At 46.7% G+C, this 23,012-nt stretch overlaps 4 protein-coding genes and 1 non-coding gene across 5 annotated transcripts; 2 read left to right on the top strand and 3 right to left on the bottom strand.

The window, feature by feature from the left end:
- The first annotated feature begins 4,466 nt into the window (after positions 1-4,466).
- LOC123064611 (probable hexosyltransferase MUCI70) lies at positions 4,467-9,103 on the top strand. The gene is made up of 9 exons (XM_044488061.1): positions 4,467-5,377; positions 5,962-6,189; positions 6,292-6,505; positions 6,626-6,735; positions 6,815-7,014; positions 7,529-7,632; positions 7,996-8,183; positions 8,281-8,480; positions 8,645-9,103. Exons 1-9 carry the CDS (start codon positions 5,113-5,115, stop codon positions 8,852-8,854), a joined length of 1,719 nt encoding a protein of 572 aa, XP_044343996.1. The 5' UTR covers positions 4,467-5,112; the 3' UTR covers positions 8,855-9,103.
- A 71-nt stretch (positions 9,104-9,174) lies between these two features.
- Positions 9,175-9,247, bottom strand: TRNAK-CUU (transfer RNA lysine (anticodon CUU)). The gene has a single exon. It is a non-coding gene; the product is annotated as a tRNA-Lys (tRNA).
- Positions 9,248-10,025: 778 nt separating this feature from the next.
- LOC123064622 (uncharacterized) lies at positions 10,026-12,983 on the bottom strand. The gene is made up of 3 exons (XM_044488069.1): positions 12,675-12,983; positions 11,832-11,942; positions 10,026-11,726 (listed from the first exon to the last, which is right to left on the bottom strand). Exons 1-3 carry the CDS (start codon positions 12,900-12,902, stop codon positions 10,401-10,403), a joined length of 1,665 nt encoding a protein of 554 aa, XP_044344004.1. The 5' UTR covers positions 12,903-12,983; the 3' UTR covers positions 10,026-10,400.
- A 2,765-nt stretch (positions 12,984-15,748) lies between these two features.
- LOC123064636 (pathogenesis-related protein PR-4) lies at positions 15,749-16,488 on the top strand. Its single transcript, XM_044488078.1, has 2 exons — positions 15,749-16,094; positions 16,192-16,488. The coding sequence occupies exons 1-2, from the start codon at positions 15,834-15,836 to the stop codon at positions 16,366-16,368; spliced, it is 438 nt and encodes a 145-aa protein (XP_044344013.1). The 5' UTR covers positions 15,749-15,833; the 3' UTR covers positions 16,369-16,488.
- Positions 16,489-17,211: 723 nt separating this feature from the next.
- LOC123064602 (hexokinase-2) lies at positions 17,212-21,521 on the bottom strand. Its single transcript, XM_044488051.1, has 9 exons — positions 21,126-21,521; positions 19,881-20,031; positions 19,620-19,802; positions 19,351-19,425; positions 19,074-19,229; positions 18,676-18,774; positions 18,475-18,605; positions 17,953-18,034; positions 17,212-17,850 (listed from the first exon to the last, which is right to left on the bottom strand). Exons 1-9 carry the CDS (start codon positions 21,386-21,388, stop codon positions 17,509-17,511), a joined length of 1,482 nt encoding a protein of 493 aa, XP_044343986.1. The 5' UTR covers positions 21,389-21,521; the 3' UTR covers positions 17,212-17,508.
- Positions 21,522-23,012: the final 1,491 nt, after the last annotated feature.

The following is a 23,012-nucleotide window of genomic DNA, read 5'->3' as shown; positions in this document are numbered from 1 at the left end:
CAAACTCGTGTTGCTGCCGCTGCCGCCTCCACCCGTCGTCGATGCCCGGATCTTCGCGCCCCGCCTCCACCTCGACTCTGCCCCGCCTCGACCCCGACCCCTGCCTGAACCTCCCTGACCCCGCCCCTGAAATGTTGTGGTAGCCGATGAAATGTTGTCTCCGCGGAATATGATTGTTGAGGACGAGGATGAAGGTGTAGTCCGAACCCGTGATTTTGAGAAGGCTAGAGAACAAGTCCACATTCCAGAACAAGATGTAGATCAAATTATGATTTTTTTATAGATGCATCAGAATCTATAAAATGAACATGTGCACGTGCAACTACTCAATGATCTTGTGGAGTATATGTGGACTCGCGATAAAAATTGGGAAGAAAACCAAGGAGTTTATTGTTTGAATTGTGCACTTCAAATAAATTTTATGCTTGAACTATGCATTTTCACTATGAATAAATGTTATTTTACCTGTGATATTCATTTGCATGGATTTGAGCGTTTTCATATGAGTGTGACTGTTCAATAGGACATATGAAGGGTGACCGGTCACTTTCTATGAATGTTACCGGACGCGTTCGCGGATGTACTTGAGACTAGATTATCTAGATCCAACCACTGGCAGAGGACTCCAGTGGGCAGGTTATAGCGGCTGCCATACCTTAATTTTGAGCAAAAAATATTTTATAGATATGCATGCCATCCAGTTCTGGTCGATTCGCTGTCTCATTCGGTAATCTTACGCTATCGCTGGACGCTGGCCTGATGGGCCGACACAGCCAGTGTATTGGGCCAGGGCTCGTCCACTCACTCATGACTCGCCAGGTTCGAGCGCCCATGCAGGCACGCACGAAGCAGAGACGCCTAGGCGCGACCGGTGGCGGCTCCAACGGCAGCTCCACGCGACGACGGCAGGAGACAGCGGCGAGTGACGGTAGGAACGCAGGGTGCAGTCCGGCGCAGTTTCGTGCTTCCGGCCAGAAGATACTAGAAAGGAAGGGGAAGAGGCGGAAAATGCCATCGGAGGCCGAGCTCCAGTGAGCTCGTTTTCATTTTTTATTTTTCTGGAGCACGAAAAATTCCAAATTTATTTTTTGAACACACATGCACATGTATACTATGTATATTGAAAATTTCACAGTATTATACGTTTACATGTGGCCTACAGGAAAAAGACAAATACACATTTTTTAATGGGCCTTTTATTTTTGTTATTGGGCCAGAAATTTGTTATTTTTGTACAGCCTACAAATCACAACATTTTTCGACAAAATTTAACACGTTCTTGCGGAATACATATAAGTTTTCATGATATTTTTTTCAGATTTTTTTGGAACTTTTAAATACGCTTTTTGATTTTTTCAAAATACCGAGCTCACTGGAGCTCGGCCTCCAAAAATCCGCACTGTAGGGGAAGAGGTATATTTCTTCTCTGAAATTTAGTACTCCCTCCGGTCCTTTTTACTCCGCATATTAGAGTTGTGTCAAGTCAAACTTTATAAACTTTGACCAAATTTATATTAAAAAATATCAACATATACAATACCAAATATATATACTATGAAACTACATTTCATAATGAATCCAATAATATTAATTTGACATTGTGAACGTTAATACTTTTTTCTAAAAATTTGGTCAAAGTAGAGATGCTTTGACTTCGGACAAAACTTATATACAGACTAAAAAGGATAGGAGGGAGTAAGTAGCAATTTTTAACAGCAGCTCAAATCCAAGCAGATTTTAGGGACAAATTGATATTGTTTTTCTATTGAAACATGTCTACATTTTTATTATATTTGGTTATTTTCTATTGAAACATGTCTACATTTTTATTATATCTGGCTATTCATTTGTAGTGTGCATTGTTAGTGTGTGTTAGCTCTTTTAATTTGCATAAAATAAAATCTTTGCTTAAGACTTCGCCTTATCATAAAAAAAATTTGTCCTCCGCCTCTGCGTCCAACCGTAGATACTCTTAATGCACGTAGTATCTCATCTAAAGTATTAATGCATTGGAAAAGTCCTCAGGACGATAAAATGTCATTTCAGGAACAAGTAAAGGTGAGGTGACATTTGGCGAGGCGAAGTGGCCACATGGGACATGGCCTAGGAGAGGAACTGAGGAAGAGTACGTGGAACTCATGGAGCACATGAGCACGTGTGGACGCTTAATGCAAAAGCGAAACCATTTTGGGTGTGGGAGCCAACGACGAAAGCAAGTGAACCAACAAAACTTATTTGGTTGCTTTTTTATGCATCCTGGATTGGCTAGCTAGACGTCGCCAAATTTTTCTTCATGCTCAGCTCAACTGGTATAATTGCCACAGCCATAAAAAAAAGAGACAAATTGCAGCATAATTGCACTCTAGTTGACTTGAATGATTGAGTGCGTGTGCCGGCTCTATGTTTCGGAGGGCCCTTGGCCGAACTCGCGATATGGGCCCCATGTACGTGTTTGCATACTTTATAAACATGTGTATGTCTAACTTCATTTGCAAAATATTAAGAGTGTTCACCCGCAAAAAAATATATTAAGAGTGTTTTTTCAGCTATACATCCCCAGTTTGAGAACTCTAACAATAATTGCTGGAAAATTTCATATTATAATAGAAAGACAAAAGACAGCAAAATGAAACTAATAAGATCACCACAAATAATAATCAAATTCTAGTGACTCCGTTCACAACAATAGTAATGCGTCAGTGCTTCAAAAAATTTCTTCAGGCATTTCTTTTATTTTCCCCCGTTTTGCAGCACCTGACAAATGTTTGGGAGGAAACATTGCTAGACTAATGACCTAAAATTATGAAAAGAAGAAGTACTCCTTAAGTACATAAGCAGTTCAGCACCTTAACAATCATGCACCCTGTATCCTGAAATTGGGGATGGATGATTATATAGGTACTTTTGAAAGACCGAGAGGACGATGATCGATGAACTCGCACAGTCACACCATCACAGCCTCGCGGATGGTAAGAGCAAGACGGGCCAACGACGGCACGGCGACAACCCAACACCAGCAGTCAGCTGGCTAAACCTGCGGCAACCGGCAAGGCCCTGAGCGGTGAGCGGCGGCAAGAATCCGGAGTGAGGGTGAGACGAGGAAGCGATTGATGAATCATTGATTTTGGAGATGGATAGATGCGTGCGACTCTGCGAGATGCGGCCGTGTGACGCTTAACCTTTTTTTCCTAGCGCTTGCATCCTAGCAATGAGCCAGTAATTGGGCCAAGCCCACCACGCTGCTCCCCACTTCTTCTTCTTCTCATTTTTTAGTAGGCTATAGCATACCAGATTGTGGGCTCCCTTAAGACCTGGGCCCTAGGCGGTGGCCTCTCTGGCCATACACCAGGGCGGGCCCTGTGTTAACAAAAAAAGAGATAAGAAAACTTGTGCTTATTTTCAATTCGACCGGTGCAACAACCTCCTAGCCTTGCATTAGTTAATGAAAGGTAGGTGTTATATATGAAGCTTCTACCTTTAGCTGAAGCGGTAAACCAAGAGAACAAGACCAATGCAATGCGAGCAGCTGAGTTTCTGGGGCCACCTAGAGCAGTGCGAAAGTGTAGATAGTAGAGATGGGGGTGGAAGGTATCAGCAAAATGTTGACTGTCCAATCTAAATTTTCCACACGTACGTTGTGGTTTTTGGTTTATATTAACAATGTGCTTGTTGGACATTTGCCCAACAGTTGTAGCATCATAATTGGCAAATTTTCTCCAATACATAGATGTCTACTGGCACAATTGTTCCTTCACTAATTGGACACATGCATACAATCTGTTTATCTGCTTCATTGACATCTTAGCATTAGGGACCCTCGTGTGTAACTTTCAGTTTTTTTTCGTGTTTTTATGTTTCGCATGACACATGTCTTCTTTGGGCCCATCTAGTAGTTTCAGTGTGTGTTTGTATCTATATGTATCCCTGATGATGCTTAATGGTGCTGCATCATTATACTCTTCAAACATGCATGAAACTGTTTGGATGTGATATAAGGGAGAACATCAGGTGCTCCCACGACTTGGATGCTACGGTGATACAAACTTCTGGGAGCCGCTGTATCTGAGATCTAACAGCTCTCAGGAGGTCTAAAGTTTTGCAAAAAAGCCTTCAAAGAGTATAATAATTGCGCACAAGTACAGAAGCTGCTCAAATATCATTGGAGCTCATATAGTGAACAACATTTCATTTCATTGTGCATTCCTTTGTGCCGCACAATGTAGTGAACATCATTCTCTAGCAGGGATGTAACCATGGCCGATAAAACGTCATTTCATTTCGGGTGCACGGTTTTATCATCATCAAACACCCGGCCACAACCACAAAGCAGAAAGGAGCAAGCACCAAAAAGGGTTGGTTCGTTCGTTCGTTGGTTGGCTCGTTTGCTTTTGCCCGCCGTTCGCTCCCACGCCCAAAACGAACGCTTTCGCTTTTGCATTAAGCGTCCACGCGTGCTCCCGTCCCCATCCCAGTGAGTGCCGTGTACTCCTCCTCCCAGGCCTTGTCCCATGAGGCCAGGCCACCTCCCCTCGCCAAATGGCAATCGCCACCGCCACGCTAAGCCCATCATCATCAAATAATTTTCTCAACCGGCGGCAGGTGAGGTGACACCGTGCCAGATCCGGCCCTCCTCGTCGGTGGAGTTTTACCCAAGCCGCCCGCTTCACCTTCAATTTAACCGTCCGCCTCACGTCGGCAAGGCCAAGGCCAAGGCAGTAGGGGACGGCGACGAGGGAGACCACACCTGCACACCACTGTGGGTGTGGGTGGGGCAGTGGGATTGGGAAGGAAGGAGGAACCGTCCTCGTCTGGTCTGCCCACGCGCTTCCATTCCAAGGGAGGATCACATGCTCGCTCCCGGACGACGGACACCTACCAATTCTGCAGATCATCGGCCCCTCGCCGCCACCGCCACCGCCATCTCTGCGGCGCCGCGCTCCTAATCCCCACCCACCCGGATCGCTCCGCCACTCGCGCCTTAAGTGGTCTCCCTCCGAGTCATCTGCGGGCGGGCGGCTTCGCCGAGGCATCGGTCCTCCGCGGATCTGATTTGGCCGCACGCGATCCGGCCATCGAGGGGATGCGGGGGGAGGAGGGGCGGAGGTGGAGGCGATGAGCGGCGCCGCCTCGCTGGGGCTGCGCACCGGGAGCTGCGGCTCCCTGCCCGCTGCGGGCGCCGGCGCCGGCGCCGCCGTCCCCGTCGGGAGGAAAGCCCGGGGCTGGGGCCTGCGCGCCGGCGCCGGCGGCGGGGACAAGGAGCGCCTGCAGCTGCTGCACCGCGCGCTGCGCCTCGTCGGCCGCCGCGGGGCCGGACTGCTCCTGCTGCTCGCCGTCGCCTCCGCCGCGCTCTTCTGCTCCCTCTTCGCCGTCGTCAAAGGTGATCCCTTTGACTCTGGTTTGGATTTTTCCGCTCTCTGCTCCTGGCCGCAGCGAAATGTTCTGCAGCTTGTTCGGGTCACGCGGCTGGCGTTTCTGAAATTCGGGTTGGTTTTGGGAATTTCATATGGTTTAAACAATAGTAGAATGTTGTCCGTGCAGATTGTGTGACCCTCCCCACGTCCTTAGTGCTCTTCTTCTCCATCGTTTCACGCTCTAGGTAGCTGCTGACCAATTCCCTTGCTACTGTTCTATCCATTTTGGTTCATGCTTGCCATAGTTCTCGAGGTCTGAAACATTTCAAATGGGCAGGGTTTAGCTCCGCTCAGCTTTTGTAGGCCCAGTCTTTAGATGACCTAACCACCTAGTAACCGAATGAAATAATCAAACTGGTGTCCAGATATCAAACTCGTTTGCTGATCAAAACCTTACAGGGTAGCTGCAGCTAATGTGCCACGCTTTTCTTAGGGAATATTCCAACATGTATTCTGCCCAAGAGTTAATAATTCAAAACAAATGTTGCTTTATAATACAATATAAAACTAATTGTTTTGTTTTGTTTTGTTTTGCATGATGTTGTTTCAGATGACAATACTTCTTCAATTATCATTGCTAGCAACTACGAAGTCACGAACGCCATCCAGAATTCTGTATACCCCAGCACGACAAGGCCTCTGATGATGTCCAATGACCACAACAAATTCGAGCATCCAAATCGGCTTCATCTTTCACCTGGAAACTTCACAAATCATCCTTGTGAAGGTTTTGCAGTTCCTCCTATCCTGTTTGATAAGAAACGCACTGGGCCTCGACGTAAGCTTAGTTCTTTGCATTTTCTTTTCTACTTGGCATTGCAAAATCTTTTGTCCCAATCATGTACCTTATCGTCTGATCTCTTCTCACCCCTCCCTGTAGCATGCCCTGTTTGCTATGTCTCGGTAGATCAGGCATTTGCTCTGATGCCTCTACAAGCTTCGCCATCTCCTGTTCTTGAAAACTTAGATTATGCCTTGGAAGACAGCGTCACAGCAAATTTCTCAAATCCGGGCTCTGCATTTGGAGGGCTTCTATCTCTGGAGCAGAGAAATAAATCTTTTGACATTACCAATTCGATGACTGTCCACTGTGGGTATGTTACATGCATCTGCTGTTCCAGAATTCCAGATTAAGTCCCTGGCTTGTCCAAAAGATTAGCCTTTGAACTATGAAATGTGAATATCAATCAACATTGTTTGCGCTGTTTTATCAGATTTGTTAGAGGAAAGAAACCTGGCCAAGGTACCGGATTTGACATCAGTGATGATGATCTGCTAGAAATGGAGCAATGCCGTGAGCTTGTTGTAGCTTCTGCCATTTTCGGTAACTAGCACTGTTGACCAATAGTTGTAACCTTTTGTTGCACTCAATTATCTGCTCACAATTTGATACCATTGTCCAGGGAACTATGATATGATTCAACATCCAAGGAATGTCAGTGAACTGTCAAAGGCATATGCGTGTTTTTATATGTTTGTAGACGAAGAAACAATGGCTTATGTCAAGAATTCCAGCTCACTGTACAAAGATAATAAAGTTGGCTTATGGAGGCTAGTGGTTGTCCGGAACCTCCCTTATGAAGATCCAAGGCGCACGGGGAAGGTACCTTTGCCAGCTACTTTCTACTTGAACATGCAGTCACAATATGAACACATCATGTGCAATTCATGATAAATTAAATACTTAAATCAAATATTAACTACATGAACAAAGCAAGTGAAGTCTGTAAGGTGATAGTATGCATGGCAAACTTGTTGAGGGGCTACTGTGCAAAACATGCCTTTGTCTTCAGTTGTCTCATATTTTAACCAGTTTACCAGAGATTCAGAATCTGATGACTTGCTGATTTGCCTTTGCCTGGTTCCTTAAACCTTACTCTCAGTTTTGGGACCATTTTATAGCCTATAAGCTTGGTCGTTGAGACCACATGTCATCATGCAAGAGATTGTAAGTTTATGTCCAGATGTCTAAATGAGTATTCTTCTAGGAGGTTTTAGTTCCAACATTTTAAGTAGTTCAATTGAAGAAATCTAGCAATTAATGCCCTACGACAAGTTTATCTGTATCTATATGTTGTTATGAGCATGTTGAATGACCAAATACTTTATTGGTGCAGATTCCCAAGCTTCTGCTCCATAGGCTATTTCCAAATGTAAGATTTTCAGTTTGGATAGACGCAAAGCTTCAGCTTGTTGTGGATCCTTATTTACTGCTTGAGAGGTATGCTTGACGTAAAGAGCTTGGTTTATTATGTGTTATTTCTTGGTGAGTCTGTTCTTAAGGAGAAAGCTTGTTGTAGATCCTTATTTTGCTGCTTCAGAGGTATGCTTGATGTAAAGAGCTTGATGTATTATGTGTTATTTCTTGGTGAGTCTGTTCTAAAGGAGAAAAATCTGCCAAATATTTAGTCTCGTGTCAAATGTGGGCCTGCCATATTTAAATCAGTGGGGTTAGAGAATGGTCCAATTTATCCTCATTGGAGTATCGAAATTGCATACATCCAACTGTTATCTTGCGCATCTTTTGTCCCTGATGCTCCTGTCACCTGTACTGTTGAGCCTGACTATTTATTCTACCAATCAGGTTTCTGTGGAGAAAGAATTCTAGTTTTGCGATATCTCGGCACTACAGACGTTTTGATGTGTATGAAGAAGCAGAAGCTAATAAAGCTGCTGGAAAGTATGACAATGCATCAATCGATGAACAAATAGATTTCTACAGAAATGAGGGCCTAACACATTATTCTCCCGCCAAGCTTCCTATCACAAGTGGTCAGTGGACTCACCGGAGTGTAAATCATGCATGATTCATGCACTGTTTGGTTTCATTCTCAGACATTAATCTTTTTCCCTTTCGCATTGTGTGCAGACGTCCCGGAAGGCTGTGTGATCATCAGAGAACACGTCCCCATCTCGAACCTCTTCACATGTCTTTGGTTCAATGAAGTTGAGCGCTTCACCGCCAGGGATCAAATCAGCTTCAGCACCGTCCGGGACAAAATAAGGGCTAAAGTCGGCTGGATGCCCCAGATGTTCCTGGACTGCGAAAGGCGCAACTTTGTTGTCCAGGTAGTACATCTTCCCCGATTCCATCTTTGGCCACGGAGAACTTGTTGCATGAACAACTACCTTACGGTTACCGCACGTCTCAACAACTACCGAGCAATTTGGCCTACGGGCAGGCACAGCACATGGCTCACCTGTTCATCTCATGATTTACCTCATTTGTCCAGGCATACCACAGGGAGCTGCTAGAGCAAATGATCGCGTCCGGCAGGAACACGCCTCCCATCGCGGTCGAACCATCGCGGAAAATCAGACCAGGTAGCAGCAGGAGAGCTCCCCCGTCGAAGAAGCCTGTCGTGAGACGGAAAAAGGAGAAGAAATCGAGCTCGCGGAGGCGGGTCGCGAAGCCGGTTACCTGGGCGATGGATGCTGTGTGACGGAGGTTCACCGGGATGGACGGACGGACTCCTGTCACTCGATAGTTGGGGGTGACCGTATGTATGGCAGCTGGTGCCACTTAGGTGGGGAGAGGGAGAGAGAGAGAGGGAATGGAGGATTGTAATTATTTGCCGGCCACGAAATGGAATTTGTTCATAGCCAATTCTTCATTGTTGTTGTAAATAACAGCGGAAAGCAGTGTCATTCAATTGAGCCCGGCCTGTTTTGGGTCGAGTTATTACAGTGAACTCAAAGCAAAAAGTGGGGACTAGGCAAAACCTGTTCTGTGAGGTGTAAAAAGTAAAAAAATAATGGCAAGCGCCCACCGTGGGGCTCGAACCCACGACCACAAGGTTAAGAGCCTTGCGCTCTACCAACTGAGCTAGACGGGCTTGCTGCTGCTTCACTGAGCTAGGGCAATTTGAAATGGAACCACTTCATTCTCCATTTCCTGGCTACAAGTACCTGAAAGCAGGCAAAACATCATCCCTGTGCCACTCCAATTAGCTTAGGACCCGTTTATCTGGCGAACATTTGTTGTGGACAACACCCCAGTTGCCATGCCAACATAACTAAAATTGCATTGCATTTTTGAGGGACTTGTCATGTATGGAAGGAAAAAATGCTAGCGACGCAGTGTTTTTTTTTTCTTTCTTAAATGTCATGCGTTTGATCACGATCCCAACGGCTTTTAGGTCGTTCGCCGGGAGCTCCCTCCCAGTGAACGTTCACCGGTTAGATATATTGTTAGTTTAACAAGTTAGGACTTGGCACTGAAGCGTCTACATCAGCCACAGATTCAAAGTTAATACTTTTTTCTGTTCCAGAATACACTTTATTATGAACGAATCTAATGAAACTAATTTGGTGTTGTAGATGTTTGCATATTTTTCTATGGACTTGGTCAAATCTTAAAAAGTCTGACCTAGGACAAAGTTAAAAATTCAAACATTTCGGAATGGGGGGAGTAAATAATACTCGTACATTTGCATGGCTTTTCTAGAATTAAAGTTATCTCGTACAGTTATAAAAGACTTCTGATATATTGCACTTTACCAACGTGACCTTCGACTGATTTCACCATAAATCATGTTAACTGATGCTGAGCGGCACCGGCCACTTTGCAGCATCAGTTTTCTTCCCAGGTTTTGCCATAAATAAATCACCCAAAAAAGCACATCAAGCCTTTGTAGCAGTATGTTTTATTAGCCACCGATTTCCTTGTGGTATAAAACAAACACCCTGTGACTGGGATGAATCGACAGTTCAACACTGCCCATGTCTACACGACAACAGTTTTGCAAAATGCACAAGATATCAGTACAAAATGCATATTTTTGTGACGCGGCCACTTATTGAACACAAGGCGGCGCGAGCCCGCAAGACTTGGAACCCGTTGCTGATCCATTGATCACTGCAGTTTTGGCTCTGGGCACTCATACATGGTTGATGGAGACCGTTATAGACAATAGGGATGGGTTTCAGTCTCCAATCCCACAGCTACAGCGCCAGAAAGAAACAAGTGCCCTCTGCTGCTACTCTGAATCATTCAGCCTCCTCGAGCATGTCGATGAATCTCCTCCCATCGGGCTTCTGGAAGACTGACCTGTCTAGGTGCAGCTCGTTGGTCGAGACCGCCTCGAATCTTGCCCAGAGCTCCTTCTTGAGAGTAGTTTCGCCGGCGTGCCTTCCCTTCAGGTTGGTGCTTTCCAGGCCTTTCCAGGGAGTGCCAACCAAGGCCCTGCTATGCACTGCTGGGGTCTGGATGAGTTTGTCATCTGGAAGCTCCTGCTTCCCCTTCAGGTTATTGCTTTCCAAGCCTTTCCGGGGAGTACCAACCAAGGCCTTGCTATGCACCGATAGAGTTTGGATAGGATTGCAATCTGAAAGTTTCCGTCTTCCCTCCAGCTTATTATTGCCTTCCCAGCCTTCCCAAGGATTTTCTATCAAGGATTTGTTATCCTTTGCTGGAAGGGGAACGGGCTTATCATCTGTTGGACTTGGATCCATTAGCACGCAGGTCTTGAGGGGCGACAAGAACCAGTCAAGAGCCACATCGGCTTCTTTCTTTCGGCGTCTGTCTCCGGTAGGCTGATTAAACCCATACAGGTCTGGATACCTTGATGCCAAATCCTTCTCATCAGACAGCATTTCATCAGAGGCCCCAGATGGTGGTTTGTCACTCTCAGCCGGTCCAGCACTGAGAATGTCATCCTTACTTGAGCCCTCCGATATCGGTGAGAACACATGTTGCTTACCCCGCAATGCTGTCTTCGGGCATGGAGTAGGCAGTGGTGCTCTCCTGCTCTTCTGAATTGAGAAGCTAAAAGGCGAAAATAGATTGTCTTCTGATGAGCTTTTCTTTGCTTTGCTAGGATAAGGTGTCGCGACACCAGCCCTTGCTTCCTTTCCTTTCACACTTTGCTCCAGATCAGGACTATTGTCATCAGAAATGGTCAGTTTCCAAACAGGTAAATCGGGAAGATTCAGCTCATCCATGCTGGCAGTTGTCCTCAACTGTGCTTTTGATGATCTTGGGCACATGGATGAGCGTGCTTTTGATTTTGGCAATGGTGTCAAGAGAAATAACTGCTTCCCACTGTCAACCATACATGCCCCAGTACGCCATGAAACAAGAGGTGAAGGCGAGACAATCAGGTCAGTCTCTGGTAAGTTGTTGCTGCTGCTGCAGACCAAGTCTTGTGAAGGCGATACTGCCGGGCCTGCTGGAGGTAAGATGCTGTTGCTGGGAAACAACTTGTCACTCCCTTCCGCAACAGATTTTGAACAGGTTTCCAAGGTGTGCTTTGAGGCATTTTCACTTTTGGCTGGGGAAGCTTCAAGCGCTTGCTTAAGTCTGGAAGCCCATTGCTGCATAAGAACAAAACGAGTAATGATGACATCTGAAAGCATAAAGGGCTCATGCTCACGTAATTTTGCTTCAGAAAGAATGAAAGATTCGATGACAGTGCCCACCTTCAAAGAGGAATTAGTGTCTGACAAGAAGCAACTGAAGGATTCTATCTCTTGCTCCCCTCTTCTGGATATAGTCTGGCATTGGAGGGCGCTGGAGACCAATTTGTCAATCTGATTTAGGGGCAAAAACAGGAGAACATTATAAGAACCAGCAAATTGGCAAGCTCAGGTGTAACAGTAATGATCTATCTACAACTTAACCGACAAGAGGAAGCAGCATTACTAATCCATTCCAAGGACAGACAAGAGACAAACGTTTCAGTCCACATACAGTAAGGTACTAACCAATTCCAGGGCCAAAACAAGTGACTAAAGTTTCAGTTGGCAGACATAAATATATACAATCTCTCTGTTTATTTTCTTTGCAGAAACTGTTCTTCCATCCAATATCAGTCCAGACCAGTGATGACAACAATTCAGAGACATAGAAAGGACACTGGACGAGGCACGCCATAAAAGATTTCCGGTCAGGATGCAGATTTGCACATCCACCGTTCTTCAGTTATACTGAACAGACACCAGTACGCAACCACATGTCGTGACTGCAGACATCACAAGGCTAGGGAAAAATTCTGTGCCCCAAATCGGCACGGGGGTCGGCCAGTACAGTACAGTACAGTATTATCCAGGAATATGAGATCCTAGCAGGATGCCCCCGAGCAGCGGAGCCCACCCAACCCCATCCAGACGAGCGTCGGATCGGATCGGATCGATCCATGGCACCACCGCCCAAGCTCGGACGAATCACGCGGCGCTTCACATCGCTAACCTACCTACCCAACGAGACGGGGAAAAGGGGCTACGAGGGTTTCGAGCGAAGGGCGGAGGGAGGGAGGGGTCGACCTGGGAGACGAGGCCGGGTAGGGCGGAGCTGGCGAGGAGGAGGCGGTCGAGCGCCGGCTCGGCCGCGGCGGCGGCGGCGGCGGAGGAGGGGGGAGCGGCCGCGGCGGTGAGGGTGGGGGGCTTGCGGCGGAGGGATCCGGGCGGCGCCGGGTGGGGCGTCCTGTTGCCGGAGAGGACGCGCAGGGGGCGCCGCCGCGCCGTCGACTTGGGTCCCTGGCTCTTCTGCATCGGATTGGATTGATTGCCCGGAGAGGGAGGGGGACAGGAGGTGGGTGGTGGCCAACGGTCGGGAAGGGGGGTGGATTTGAAACCCTTGCGGCTGTGCGCGTCGGTGTCGCGGTTTTCCACAAAGGAGTGGAGACCGCCACGCCGGGGGTCGTCGTTTTGAGATTCGTGCGGGTATTTGTGAATACTATTTTAATATTAAGAAGACTAAAAATTGCCTGCCGTCCATTTTGCGTGCACGAATCTTGATGCGGACTTTGTGTCCACGTCGACGTATCACTCCGAATTACGAACTGCGCAAACAGCCAAATATGCCATTTTCTTTAATGCCCACTCCCCTCGGACTACTAGTAAAACAGGGGGATGGATCAGACCTCCTATAAGTTTTGTTAAGCTGAATGTTGATAGTTCTTTTGATCACGATCTACTTAGGTGCACAACATGGGCTATCCTCACAGATGACAAAGTAAAGTTCACTGTTGGTGAAAACTGGATGATTGATTGGTGTGCTGATGTATTAGCGGTAGAAGCATTGGCTCTAAGGTTTGGCTTATTCCTTGCACAAAATGTGGGTTGTAATCGTCTTGTTGTTAACTCTGACAATATGAGAGTGATTGACTCAATGAAGAAGGAGGACAATAGGCGGGAGCAGCGTTTGATGATTGCTACTTTATGGCTTACAGATTTTCTTTTATTAGGTTCAAACGTTGTAATAAGGAAGCAAATTAGATGGCTCTGCCAGGCTGGCGAGATTTTCCGTCACAGGTGATTAGTTTGAGAAGCCTATGGATGATATTTTATCTTTTCTTATTGACGATGTGACAATTATTTCTATTTAATAAAGTTGATGTTTATTTTTTAAAAGAACAATGACATGTTTTGTAGTAGCACCCTCCTCCCCCACTCATCTATCCGCGGGGAGCAGACCCGAGTAGATCTTCGACGTGGGGATGGGACGCCCGATGCCGGGAGAAAATACTCACGCGCTTTTGATTTCGGGCTTGCTGTGAGGCGGAGGTGCAAGTAGGGTGAGAAAGCCGTTGCCAGCGATGCGTTGCTTCTTCTAATGAAAAAATGTGGCCACACTAGAAATTCGTTGGTGCTCCCGAGAGCGCGCTCCTGCACGCGGGACAAATATTTCAGTTTTTGTTGGACTTGGACACCCTCGTGCAGTCGTTCTTGCTGGGACCGCTCGTGTAGCAGTCCGTGCGAAAATTCATTACCACACATTTATGAACTTCTGTGACACCGAAATGATTTGGACATTTGCATATTCAGCCACATGTTACCAGATCAGTTTGGCCGGCCGGCCAAGTCAATATTTCCATGCTGTCAAAATTTCGGAACGGACTAGCGTTGGAATTCCGAGGCAGTCCTCCATATATTTATTTCTCAAATTTATTTATTCCAACAATGTACAATTTATATATTTTTCAGATCAATAAACTGATCGTTCACAGACTTCTACTATTTAGTTCACTTAGCTACAAATTTTATTCATGAAAGTCACTTTACCACAAAAATATAAATACAAATAAATTTTAAAGAACTATTTTTCTTTCCTTCTAAGTATATACTCTTATCGATATCAGATTGAGAGATATACAAGCAAGCCAACTATACTTCCAATTATCCGCCTACTTAATTTGAATTAGCCCATAACTTACAGCTTAGAAGCGATTATGAAACGGTTTGTGGACTGTGGTGGTCGATATCTTGTTCTATTTTGTGCTAGACCAGTGCGCGTAGCTCCTGCTTGCGTAGGGTCTGGAGAAAAGTCCGACTACATTGGATCTATAGTACGCAGACTTTTCCTACATTTATGTAGAAGGCTGTTTTCAAGACTCAAAAGCAACAACTTTACTGCTGCTCCAAGGCTCTCCTTTTTGTGTTATAACTAAGAGAAAGAGTTTTTTTTCATGAAAATACCAACATATATAATAGAACCGAATTAGGTGAAAAATGAGAAAGGAACTGATTTTGTTTCTGGAAAACTTGTGGTCAAAATAAACCAGCAAAACAGTGTGGAGGATATCTACGTCCCTATTGGCAGATGGAAATTTTGTTGACGCATGCGCTTGTTTCCAAAAAAATATGGAAAAATCATAGAGAAAGAAAAGTCCACCTTGTGTGTTGATGGTGCCGCGTCGCAGTCCCAATTCTGGTGGTGCCGCATCAACAAAGCGGTTGTGCATCCGTTATCGTGTTCGGACGTCAAACGAACCGCACCGCCTCCGGTGAGGTAGCGATGACACGCCTCACGCCGTACCTATGCATCATTTGGGCAGACAGGACGGATTTCTGGCAGAAGGTGTACGGCCGCTATTGTCGGGTGGCCTCCTCCGGGAGCGGCAGAGCGAAAGGTGGAAGGACATCTCCTCAGAGCCGCATGGAACGAGCTCCGGGTCAAATGGATCTGAAGGTGTAGGACTCTGATCCACTGCGCGCCATCCCGGAGAAGGTGAGAGGTCGCCGGATGGGAGCTTGTGGGCGGAGGAGACTGGATTGGAGAAGAGTGGAGTGGAATGCGGCTAGGGTTTCGACCGGAGTGTGGATAGGGTCCCACTTATGTGAGAAACTCCGCGAGCACCATGCGTCAAAGCCGGGGCTCGAACTCGGGTGGGCTGGCAGCTACCCCAGCTGCCCAGCCAACGAGTCGACGCCCCGTCCTCAAGAAAATGTGGAAATTTTGTTGACGTATGAAAATTTTGTTGACGCATGCGCTTGTTTCCAGAAAATGTGGAAAAAAGAAACTCATCATCATGGAGAAACAAAAGTCGACCGCGCGCCGCACTCCCAAGTCTATATAATGCTCCCTGCAGCAAAAGCCCATTTCCATCAAAAGCAGTTCAGTTCAATCACAGGCAGCCTCTCGATCGCCGCCAAGTCGCCACACTTCCGATTGCATACACCACATCATCTCCTTCTCCAAAGATGGCCGGACGCATGGCGCTTGCGGCGATCCTGCTGAGCGCGGCGGCTGCGGCGGCGGCGGCGCAGTCGGCGTCGAACGTGCGCGCCACCTACAACTACTACAGCCCGGAGAAGATCAACTGGGACCTCAACGCCGCCAGCGCCTACTGCGCCACCTGGGACGCCGGCATGTCGTACGCCTGGCGCTCCAAGTACGGCTGGACGGCCTTCTGCGGCCCCGCCGGGCCGACCGGCCAGGCGTCCTGCGGCAAGTGCCTCCTGGTAATCGATCAAGGACAATCTTTTCTCAGGCGTCTGCCTTTCTTCCTCTTGTCTTGTGTGGGCTTGCTGCTGGAACGGCGTTTCCCCCGTGATGTAGGTGACGAACACGGCGACCGGCGCGCAGATCACGGCGAGGATCGTCGACCAGTGTAGCAACGGCGGGCTGGACCTGGACTTCGACACGGTGTTCAGCAAGATCGACACCGACGGCCAGGGCGTGGCCCAGGGCCACCTCACCGTCAACTACCAGTTCGTCGACTGCGGCGACAACTGATTAATTAATTAACCCGTGCTCAAGCGCTATGGAAAATAAGAAGCTGCAAATAAAAGTAATGTGCTATTTGTATTGATGCACTTCATAATAAATAAAGTGGGATGAATTGGACGTGATTGTTGAAGTATTCTTACCGTGGAACTATTATGAACAGTCAATGAGATAGCAAAATGCCAACGGCGGTCGACCTCCATGGAGATGGCTATTTTGAAAAAAATCGAAAAACATATTTTAAAGTTTCAAAAAAAATCATAGACCTCCATGAAGGTGGGTATTTTGAAAAAAAATCAAAATATATATTTTGAGGTTTTAAAAAATTCTGAAAAAAATCATACATGTCAACATGGATGTATTCTACATGTGTATAAATACATTATGATGAGAGCTACAAATCGCGGTTTCAAACTGATGAGCAGTGCAAACACTGTTCGCTATTAGAAATGCACGATTTTCTCTTTTTTGTGTAGCTCTCAGCACAATGTATTTTGTTATGATAGTTTATATACATGTAGAATACATCCATACGAATGTGTAGAAATTTTTTCAGAATTTTTTGAAACTCCAAAATGTAATTATTGAATTTTTTAAAACATCCACCTCCATGAAGATCGCCCGCCAAAAGCCCTCACTCTGAGCTGCTTCCGCTATTTATTTCAAAAGAAGTGTGTAAAAAGAAATAAATTCTGTGTATACTCGCTCCGCCCCAAATTAGTTGTCTTAGATTTGTCTAGATACGGATGTATCCAGACATGTTTTGTGTTAAGTATATCCATATACAAATCGAAAACAACTAATTTGAGACACGACAGAGGTTCCCACAAAAAAAATGAGGGAGCTAATAACTTAATATTTGTAATGCCACTTCTTCATATTGCCATAACTCCCATTCAGTTGAGATGTTGCAACAATCCACTTGAGGTCACAAAATGCGTCTCACTGGTTTGAAATTTCTGGAGACCCGAAATTTTTGGCTGGACGACAGAATCGTCTTCCTGCGTTTATACAGTTACAGAGCTACCAGTTACTAAGAGACACAGCTCTCCATGGATGCTCCAGCTACACACACAGACAGGACCCTGGCGCGACTCAGGCATCACTGCTCCCGAGGAACAACCTATATCTATATCCAGGCTAGGCTCCTCAGACCTCGGCCTCGAGGTACTGAGAATGAGCTGCAGCGAGGAGAGCGGCCCCGATACCTGACCCGTCGTTCGCGAGCTTGATGACAACGGAGGAGGATACTTCCTCCCCTAGCATCTCGCGCAGGGTGTTCTCCAGGGTTTCGCTGAAGATTGTGTAGTGCTCGTAGAGCCCGCCGTCCATGGCAATAACCGTCCTGTGCTTGTCGCTGCCGGGGATGTCCCGTCCAAGCTTTTTGAGGACCCCGTGTATCCCTGCAGCAGCAAGGCGCGCCCCACGCTTTGCAACGATGTCACATACGGCCACAACTAGCCGTCTCGTTTTAAGTGAAGTGCCCTGGATCTGCAAAATAAATCAAGGATTTGGATGTGTTCAATTAAGTGTTACCATGAAGGGAATATTTGAGACAAGCGCTAAAATGGGGAGAAATGGTAAGGAGATTACCCCTAGGACATCTTTCAGTTTGGCTCCAACTGTTCTGAGATCAGCTGACGTGTCATGGTGCATCATTGACATATGTGGCGTCCTGGATACATCACCTCAAGCTCTCACTCTCTGGGTATATAACTAAAGATATCCCACAGGAAAATGGTGTGGGTGGCAGACAGAGTTTATCTGACTTCTTTAAAGACTGGACTGCTGTAAATCTAATAATCAGGTATGAAGTTATGCTTGGCAACTTTTTTACTATGTCAAGTATGTTGCCAATGCATTTCTACTGGGAGCTCATTAGCAGATCAATGCAAGAATTCTAACCCTGGACCATTTACAGTCTTCACGGTTACAGTTTTTTTTCTTTTGCGGGTCTTCATGGTTACCGTTTTAGTTCATCTATCTTCCTACCTTAATTCAGCATGGCAAGGCAAACACTGTAGCATTTTTGCTTATCTGTGTTCCGTACTTTGTTATGAAACAGGCCAGATCTGTTGAAGTATGCTGGCAAAATCGAGTTGAGACTATGCTTACCTAAGAATAAATGGGATCTTTAGTTTTGGTGGTATATCATCACCAAAAAGAGAAGCTTCTTCAGTCATCTTTAACAAGACTCTTCTTACAATTTCCCCCAAATACATACCAGAGATCAGCTTTTCATAAATCTGCAAAAAGGAAATTAGTTATAGCCAGCAATGAAAGAAAACAACAAGATGTATCTCTTTAGTATGAGACCTGTTCACCAGGATTCAGGCTTTCTGCATCTAATGCTTGATCAAATTCAGTCAAAGGAAGATGGGACGATCTGAAGTTCCCCCATTCCATATTTATTACCTGTGACAAATCACAAAACTCATGACAGTCCTGACAACTATCTCAATCTTAGGAATAGACTAAGCATGTACAAGCAACATGAATTTTGATAATTACAGACAACATGCTGTTTCTTCTCCAGTTTTTCACTATCATCGATTACCTCCGTCCCGAAAAGCTTGTCTTAGGTTTGTCTAGATACGGATGTATCTAACACTAGACAACCTTTTCGGGACGGAGGCAGTATTTTCTTTTGGCATCACAATACATTTTTTGAACATCTCTATAGTCTTTGCCTTGTGAAGCACAATAATACTCACCATATCTCCTGACTTGGGAAGGAGGCCATGCCATTTAGGGATTGCATTGGCACGTTCCACGTATGCTGCATTGGTACCTGTGCCCAGAATAACAGCAGCAACGACATCATTGTCATCATATCTGCCCCCAGCCAATGTTCCTATAGTATCATTTACCTACATAAGATCATGTGGGTACATGTCACTGATGTCAGGTTATAGAAAAGATAATCGTTGGAGTTTGGACACAGATATATAACAAAAATTATCATGTCGCTTTCACAGCAAAGAAACTAACCAATGCTGTCACTTTCATATCAAGCCCCTGACGGTCTAGAGCACTGCTTAATTCAGCCACCACATCTGCGCCTACCTGACTTCACAGCAATGCAGTAACTATTATGTTCCAGATAAATTTGTAAGTTCCAACAACCATAGGTGATACAGGCATAATTTTGAGTAAACAGCATAGGTTTCCAGTGAAAGGTCAAGTCTTGTCAGTCATTGTTCAGAGTACAATATTAATCTGTGTGATGTGTATGAGTTGACCCCATAACAAGAACTAACCGTTTCATCAATAGAAAAACCCTTAGTCCACTTGATAAGAGTTCCGGATGCAATTGAAGACTGCTTTACTGGAAAAGAGAAAGTGAAACCAAGCTCTCTTTGCCTTCCCTCAAGAAGATGAAAGTCTTCACCCTCTGAGGCAACAAATTTTGCTAAAGCAGCGGCAATAAAATCAAATAGTTCCTGAAAAAAAAATATGACATGTGACATACTTATCCATTGATCAGAAAGGGTGCAAAACTGACTATGGAACAGTTTTACTTGTGAGGTCCCAGTCATTAAGTGTGCCGGGATTGAGATCTCATCACATTCTTGCTTCACAACTCGCCCTTCCTTGCCTCCTAATTGAACACGTAAAACGCGAAAATTTGTCCCTCCAAGGTCAAGTGCATAAAATAGCCCCTTCTCTTGCCTGCCAATATAGCCCTCGACATATTAGATATATAAATGCAAAGTGCAACTGCGTGAAATGGTTCAATGATTCGCTGGAGGCTGCAGCTCCACATATTAGTTTAAACAGTGTATGGCACTTGTTAGTATATAAGATACCCTTTGTGTAGTGTTTAACAGAAAAATACAGAAAGACCATCAAATGTGTGTGCTGCAATTCACCATAAGAACTACAGGATTACATGTAACCACCGCAGCAGACGACTAAAAATTGCTTGACCTTATACACCATAAGACCAATAGACTTTCAGAAACATTTCACTTAAAGTTGTAAGGCAGTTCAGAACGACTAACAACCTTAGTCCTGTTCGGTCTCAACTAAAGAACAGTGGTCTACATCTTGCAGTAACCATATGATCAGGGACTCAATAAGGTTGGCACATCCATCCAACCATAGCCTACACGAGCGAAGTTCCAAGAATTAATTGGCAAGTGACAGTCTTCCCCCCTCCTAAAATCACACAATATATAAGTGATAAAGCAAACAAATTTCCCTCATTTTACTAAGCCCCGCGACAAATTTGTCTCAATCTATTAATAACGCTGAAAAGAGTAGCATGTTTTCCTCAGTTACAGAAGCATGCCTAGTTGTTGTTGTTTTGAGATGCACATACATGCCCAGTTGGTACAGAAGCTGTAGACAAATCATCATCACAACAGTAGTACGGGCACTACCTTAAAACGGTCAAATCTACAGACAGAATCTTGCCCATTTCACGGAATCAGGAACCTGACCCTGCAGCCCATTTCTAGCATAACACGTTAGAGGGAAGGGGGCCGCGACAGCAATCCCGCAACCGCGGAGCAACCCAGGCACCAGACAGCGACAAAAATCCCTAGTGTGACCGCTTCTCTTGTTCTTTTTTTTCTCTCGCAGGAACAGACGGAGGAAAAAACAAGGGCAGATCCATTGGACCTGACGACGCTCGCTCGAGGCACACCGGCTCCAGACGAACGGATTAGGCGGGGCAAGGGCAAGGGAATCTCCCAAGCCTCCACCCCGGCGGACGTCCGAATCCAAGTAAAGCAGGGAGAGGAAGGAGGAGCGTGCGTTACCCCGAGGGGAGGGAGTCGACGTAGCTGATGATCATCCCGAGCTTGCTGCCGCCCTCGGAGGCGAGGCCGGCGTGCATCTCGACGGCCATGGCGTCGGCCACCTGGCGCAGCCGGGCGGGCGGCGCCGCGGAGCGCTCCTCGAGGCCCCGCAGCACGGCGTCGGCGCGGCCCCAGCGCTTGGCCTCCCGCATCTGGCGCCGCGCCAGCAGCGCCACCCCCACCGCCGCCGCCGCCGCGACCGCCGCCACCGCCGCCTTCCTCATCGCCCGCCCGCCGCCGCCGCCTCTGCTCTGTACTGTGCTATCGCCTCCCTCGCCACCGCCCCTGCCCGACTGGCTGACTGACTGGAGCGGGCGGGCGATCCCCCTCCGCCGTAAATATGGGCGGGGGGCGGGGGCCGTTCGGGAATGCGTCGTCGGCTCCTTTCTTAGCCGTTTGCGCCTGCCTATGGGAAGGGGGTGGGCCTATGGGGCGGTGTCGGGCCGGGGCGGTGGGCGGGTGGCTTTCGCGGGCCTGTGGGGTGGGGTGGGAGTGGGCCGTGACGCGGAGGGGACGGGGAGCACGTGGGTTCGGCGCCGGGTGCGCGGCACGTGGCGGGCGAGGTGGGGGCAGGCGGATTGACCTTTTCGCTGGTGCGTGCCCGCATGTGGCGCGAGTGCCCCGGACCGGACGGGACCGTTTCCTCTTTGTACGCTCCGAAACTTCCGAAATCCGAAAGGGCGCACCGAACAGATGGGTTTGAACGATGGGTTTTTGTTTCTTGCGATGATGAAAGCTCGTCGGCACGGTTTTGAGTAATGGAGCAGCTACCACTAACCGGAATCCATTCTTCTTACGGGCGAAAGGGCTAGAAAAATTCAATAGGGAACATATATATTCTTATAACATTTTCCTACAAATCAAAGGAGATCAAAAGTGACAATAAAGTTATTTGGTCTGATGAACAAAGGTCGGGCCACAAACTCCCTCGAAAGTTGGAAGCAAGTCGCCACCTTGATCATCTAAAAGGGCCGCCACCAAATATCCGCAGGCGACAATGGACAATCTAACATTGTGCTTTGGATGAATCGTGCTTGGGGTGTGTGTCTAATTTTGGCTGGAAAAGATACCATGTGAAATGACGACTGGTGTGGCCGTCGGATGAAGAGTGAGTGCGCGGGAATAAGTATGGGACATCATCGAGATAGCAGACAATAGTGGCAACATAAATATGTCGCCAAAACATATATGATTACATATATGTATGATTTGTGAACATGTACTCCACATTGTCTTCAACTGATAGACTTAGAGAGGAGGGGGGGGAGATATAACGCATCATCATAGTTTGTTTTTATGCATTAGCAAATACAAGTCAACAACATAAATGCTGGAATTTAGTCTATTTTGGGATAGCCCAATAACTATTTCAGAAATTGCTAAATAAATCCTAGAGGCTCATTTAGCCCATTTGTACAAGGCAAGAGATACTACTAAAGTTTAGTCCCACATTGCTAGTTTAGTGGGAGTTGGACCTCCTTATAAGGGAGGTTCTTTCCTCACTTGTATGAGCATGAATACAAGAAGGACATCCACGTGCTTTCCTCCTTCGCCGCCTGCCTCACCACGCCACGCCACGTCACGACGCGGGTTGCGGGAATGAGCCGAGTCGATGTCTAAATTTTTGCCACGCACTACGGATGTACGAAAGGCCACTCGGGAGCTGGAAAGTTTTTGCTGTAGTGGACATTGAATACGAACGCTGCACCCTCCGGTTGCTGCTTGTTCGTTTCGTCTCCGGCATTCCCTTTAGCTCCCGGCGCAGCCTCTCACCTTCTTCTCTTGTGCCTATAAAAGGGAGGTCGCTCCTCTCAGAGAGACGCACCAGAACTTCTCCTTCCTCTCGCC

Source organism: Triticum aestivum, chromosome 1A, assembly GCF_018294505.1.
Source record: "Triticum aestivum cultivar Chinese Spring chromosome 1A, IWGSC CS RefSeq v2.1, whole genome shotgun sequence".
Classification (NCBI taxonomy): Eukaryota; Viridiplantae; Streptophyta; class Magnoliopsida; order Poales; family Poaceae; genus Triticum; species Triticum aestivum.
Note: the sequence above shows the minus strand (reverse complement) of the source record. Positions and strands in the feature narration are given on the sequence as shown.

Excerpts from the sequence above, each read along its gene's own strand:
- LOC123064611 (XM_044488061.1), top strand. The coding sequence starts at position 5,113 with ATGAGCGGCGCCGCCTCGCTGGGGCTGCGCACCGGGAGCTGCGGCTCC. Across the intron at positions 6,190-6,291 it reads GAAACGCACTGGGCCTCGAC|CATGCCCTGTTTGCTATGTC; the intron begins GTAAGCTTAGTT and ends CCCTCCCTGTAG. Across the intron at positions 6,736-6,814 it reads TGTAGCTTCTGCCATTTTCG|GGAACTATGATATGATTCAA; the intron begins GTAACTAGCACT and ends ACCATTGTCCAG.
- LOC123064622 (XM_044488069.1), bottom strand. The coding sequence starts at position 12,902 with ATGCAGAAGAGCCAGGGACCCAAGTCGACGGCGCGGCGGCGCCCCCTG. Across the intron at positions 11,943-12,674 it reads TACCCGGCCTCGTCTCCCAG|ATTGACAAATTGGTCTCCAG; the intron begins GTCGACCCCTCC and ends CCCCTAAATCAG. Across the intron at positions 11,727-11,831 it reads ACACTAATTCCTCTTTGAAG|CAATGGGCTTCCAGACTTAA; the intron begins GTGGGCACTGTC and ends GTTCTTATGCAG.
- LOC123064636 (XM_044488078.1), top strand. The coding sequence starts at position 15,834 with ATGGCCGGACGCATGGCGCTTGCGGCGATCCTGCTGAGCGCGGCGGCT. Across the intron at positions 16,095-16,191 it reads CCTGCGGCAAGTGCCTCCTG|GTGACGAACACGGCGACCGG; the intron begins GTAATCGATCAA and ends CCCGTGATGTAG.
- LOC123064602 (XM_044488051.1), bottom strand. The coding sequence starts at position 21,388 with ATGAGGAAGGCGGCGGTGGCGGCGGTCGCGGCGGCGGCGGCGGTGGGG. Across the intron at positions 18,035-18,474 it reads AAGATCCCATTTATTCTTAG|GACGCCACATATGTCAATGA; the intron begins GTAAGCATAGTC and ends TGATGTATCCAG. Across the intron at positions 17,851-17,952 it reads AACTGAAAGATGTCCTAGGG|ATCCAGGGCACTTCACTTAA; the intron begins GTAATCTCCTTA and ends TTTATTTTGCAG.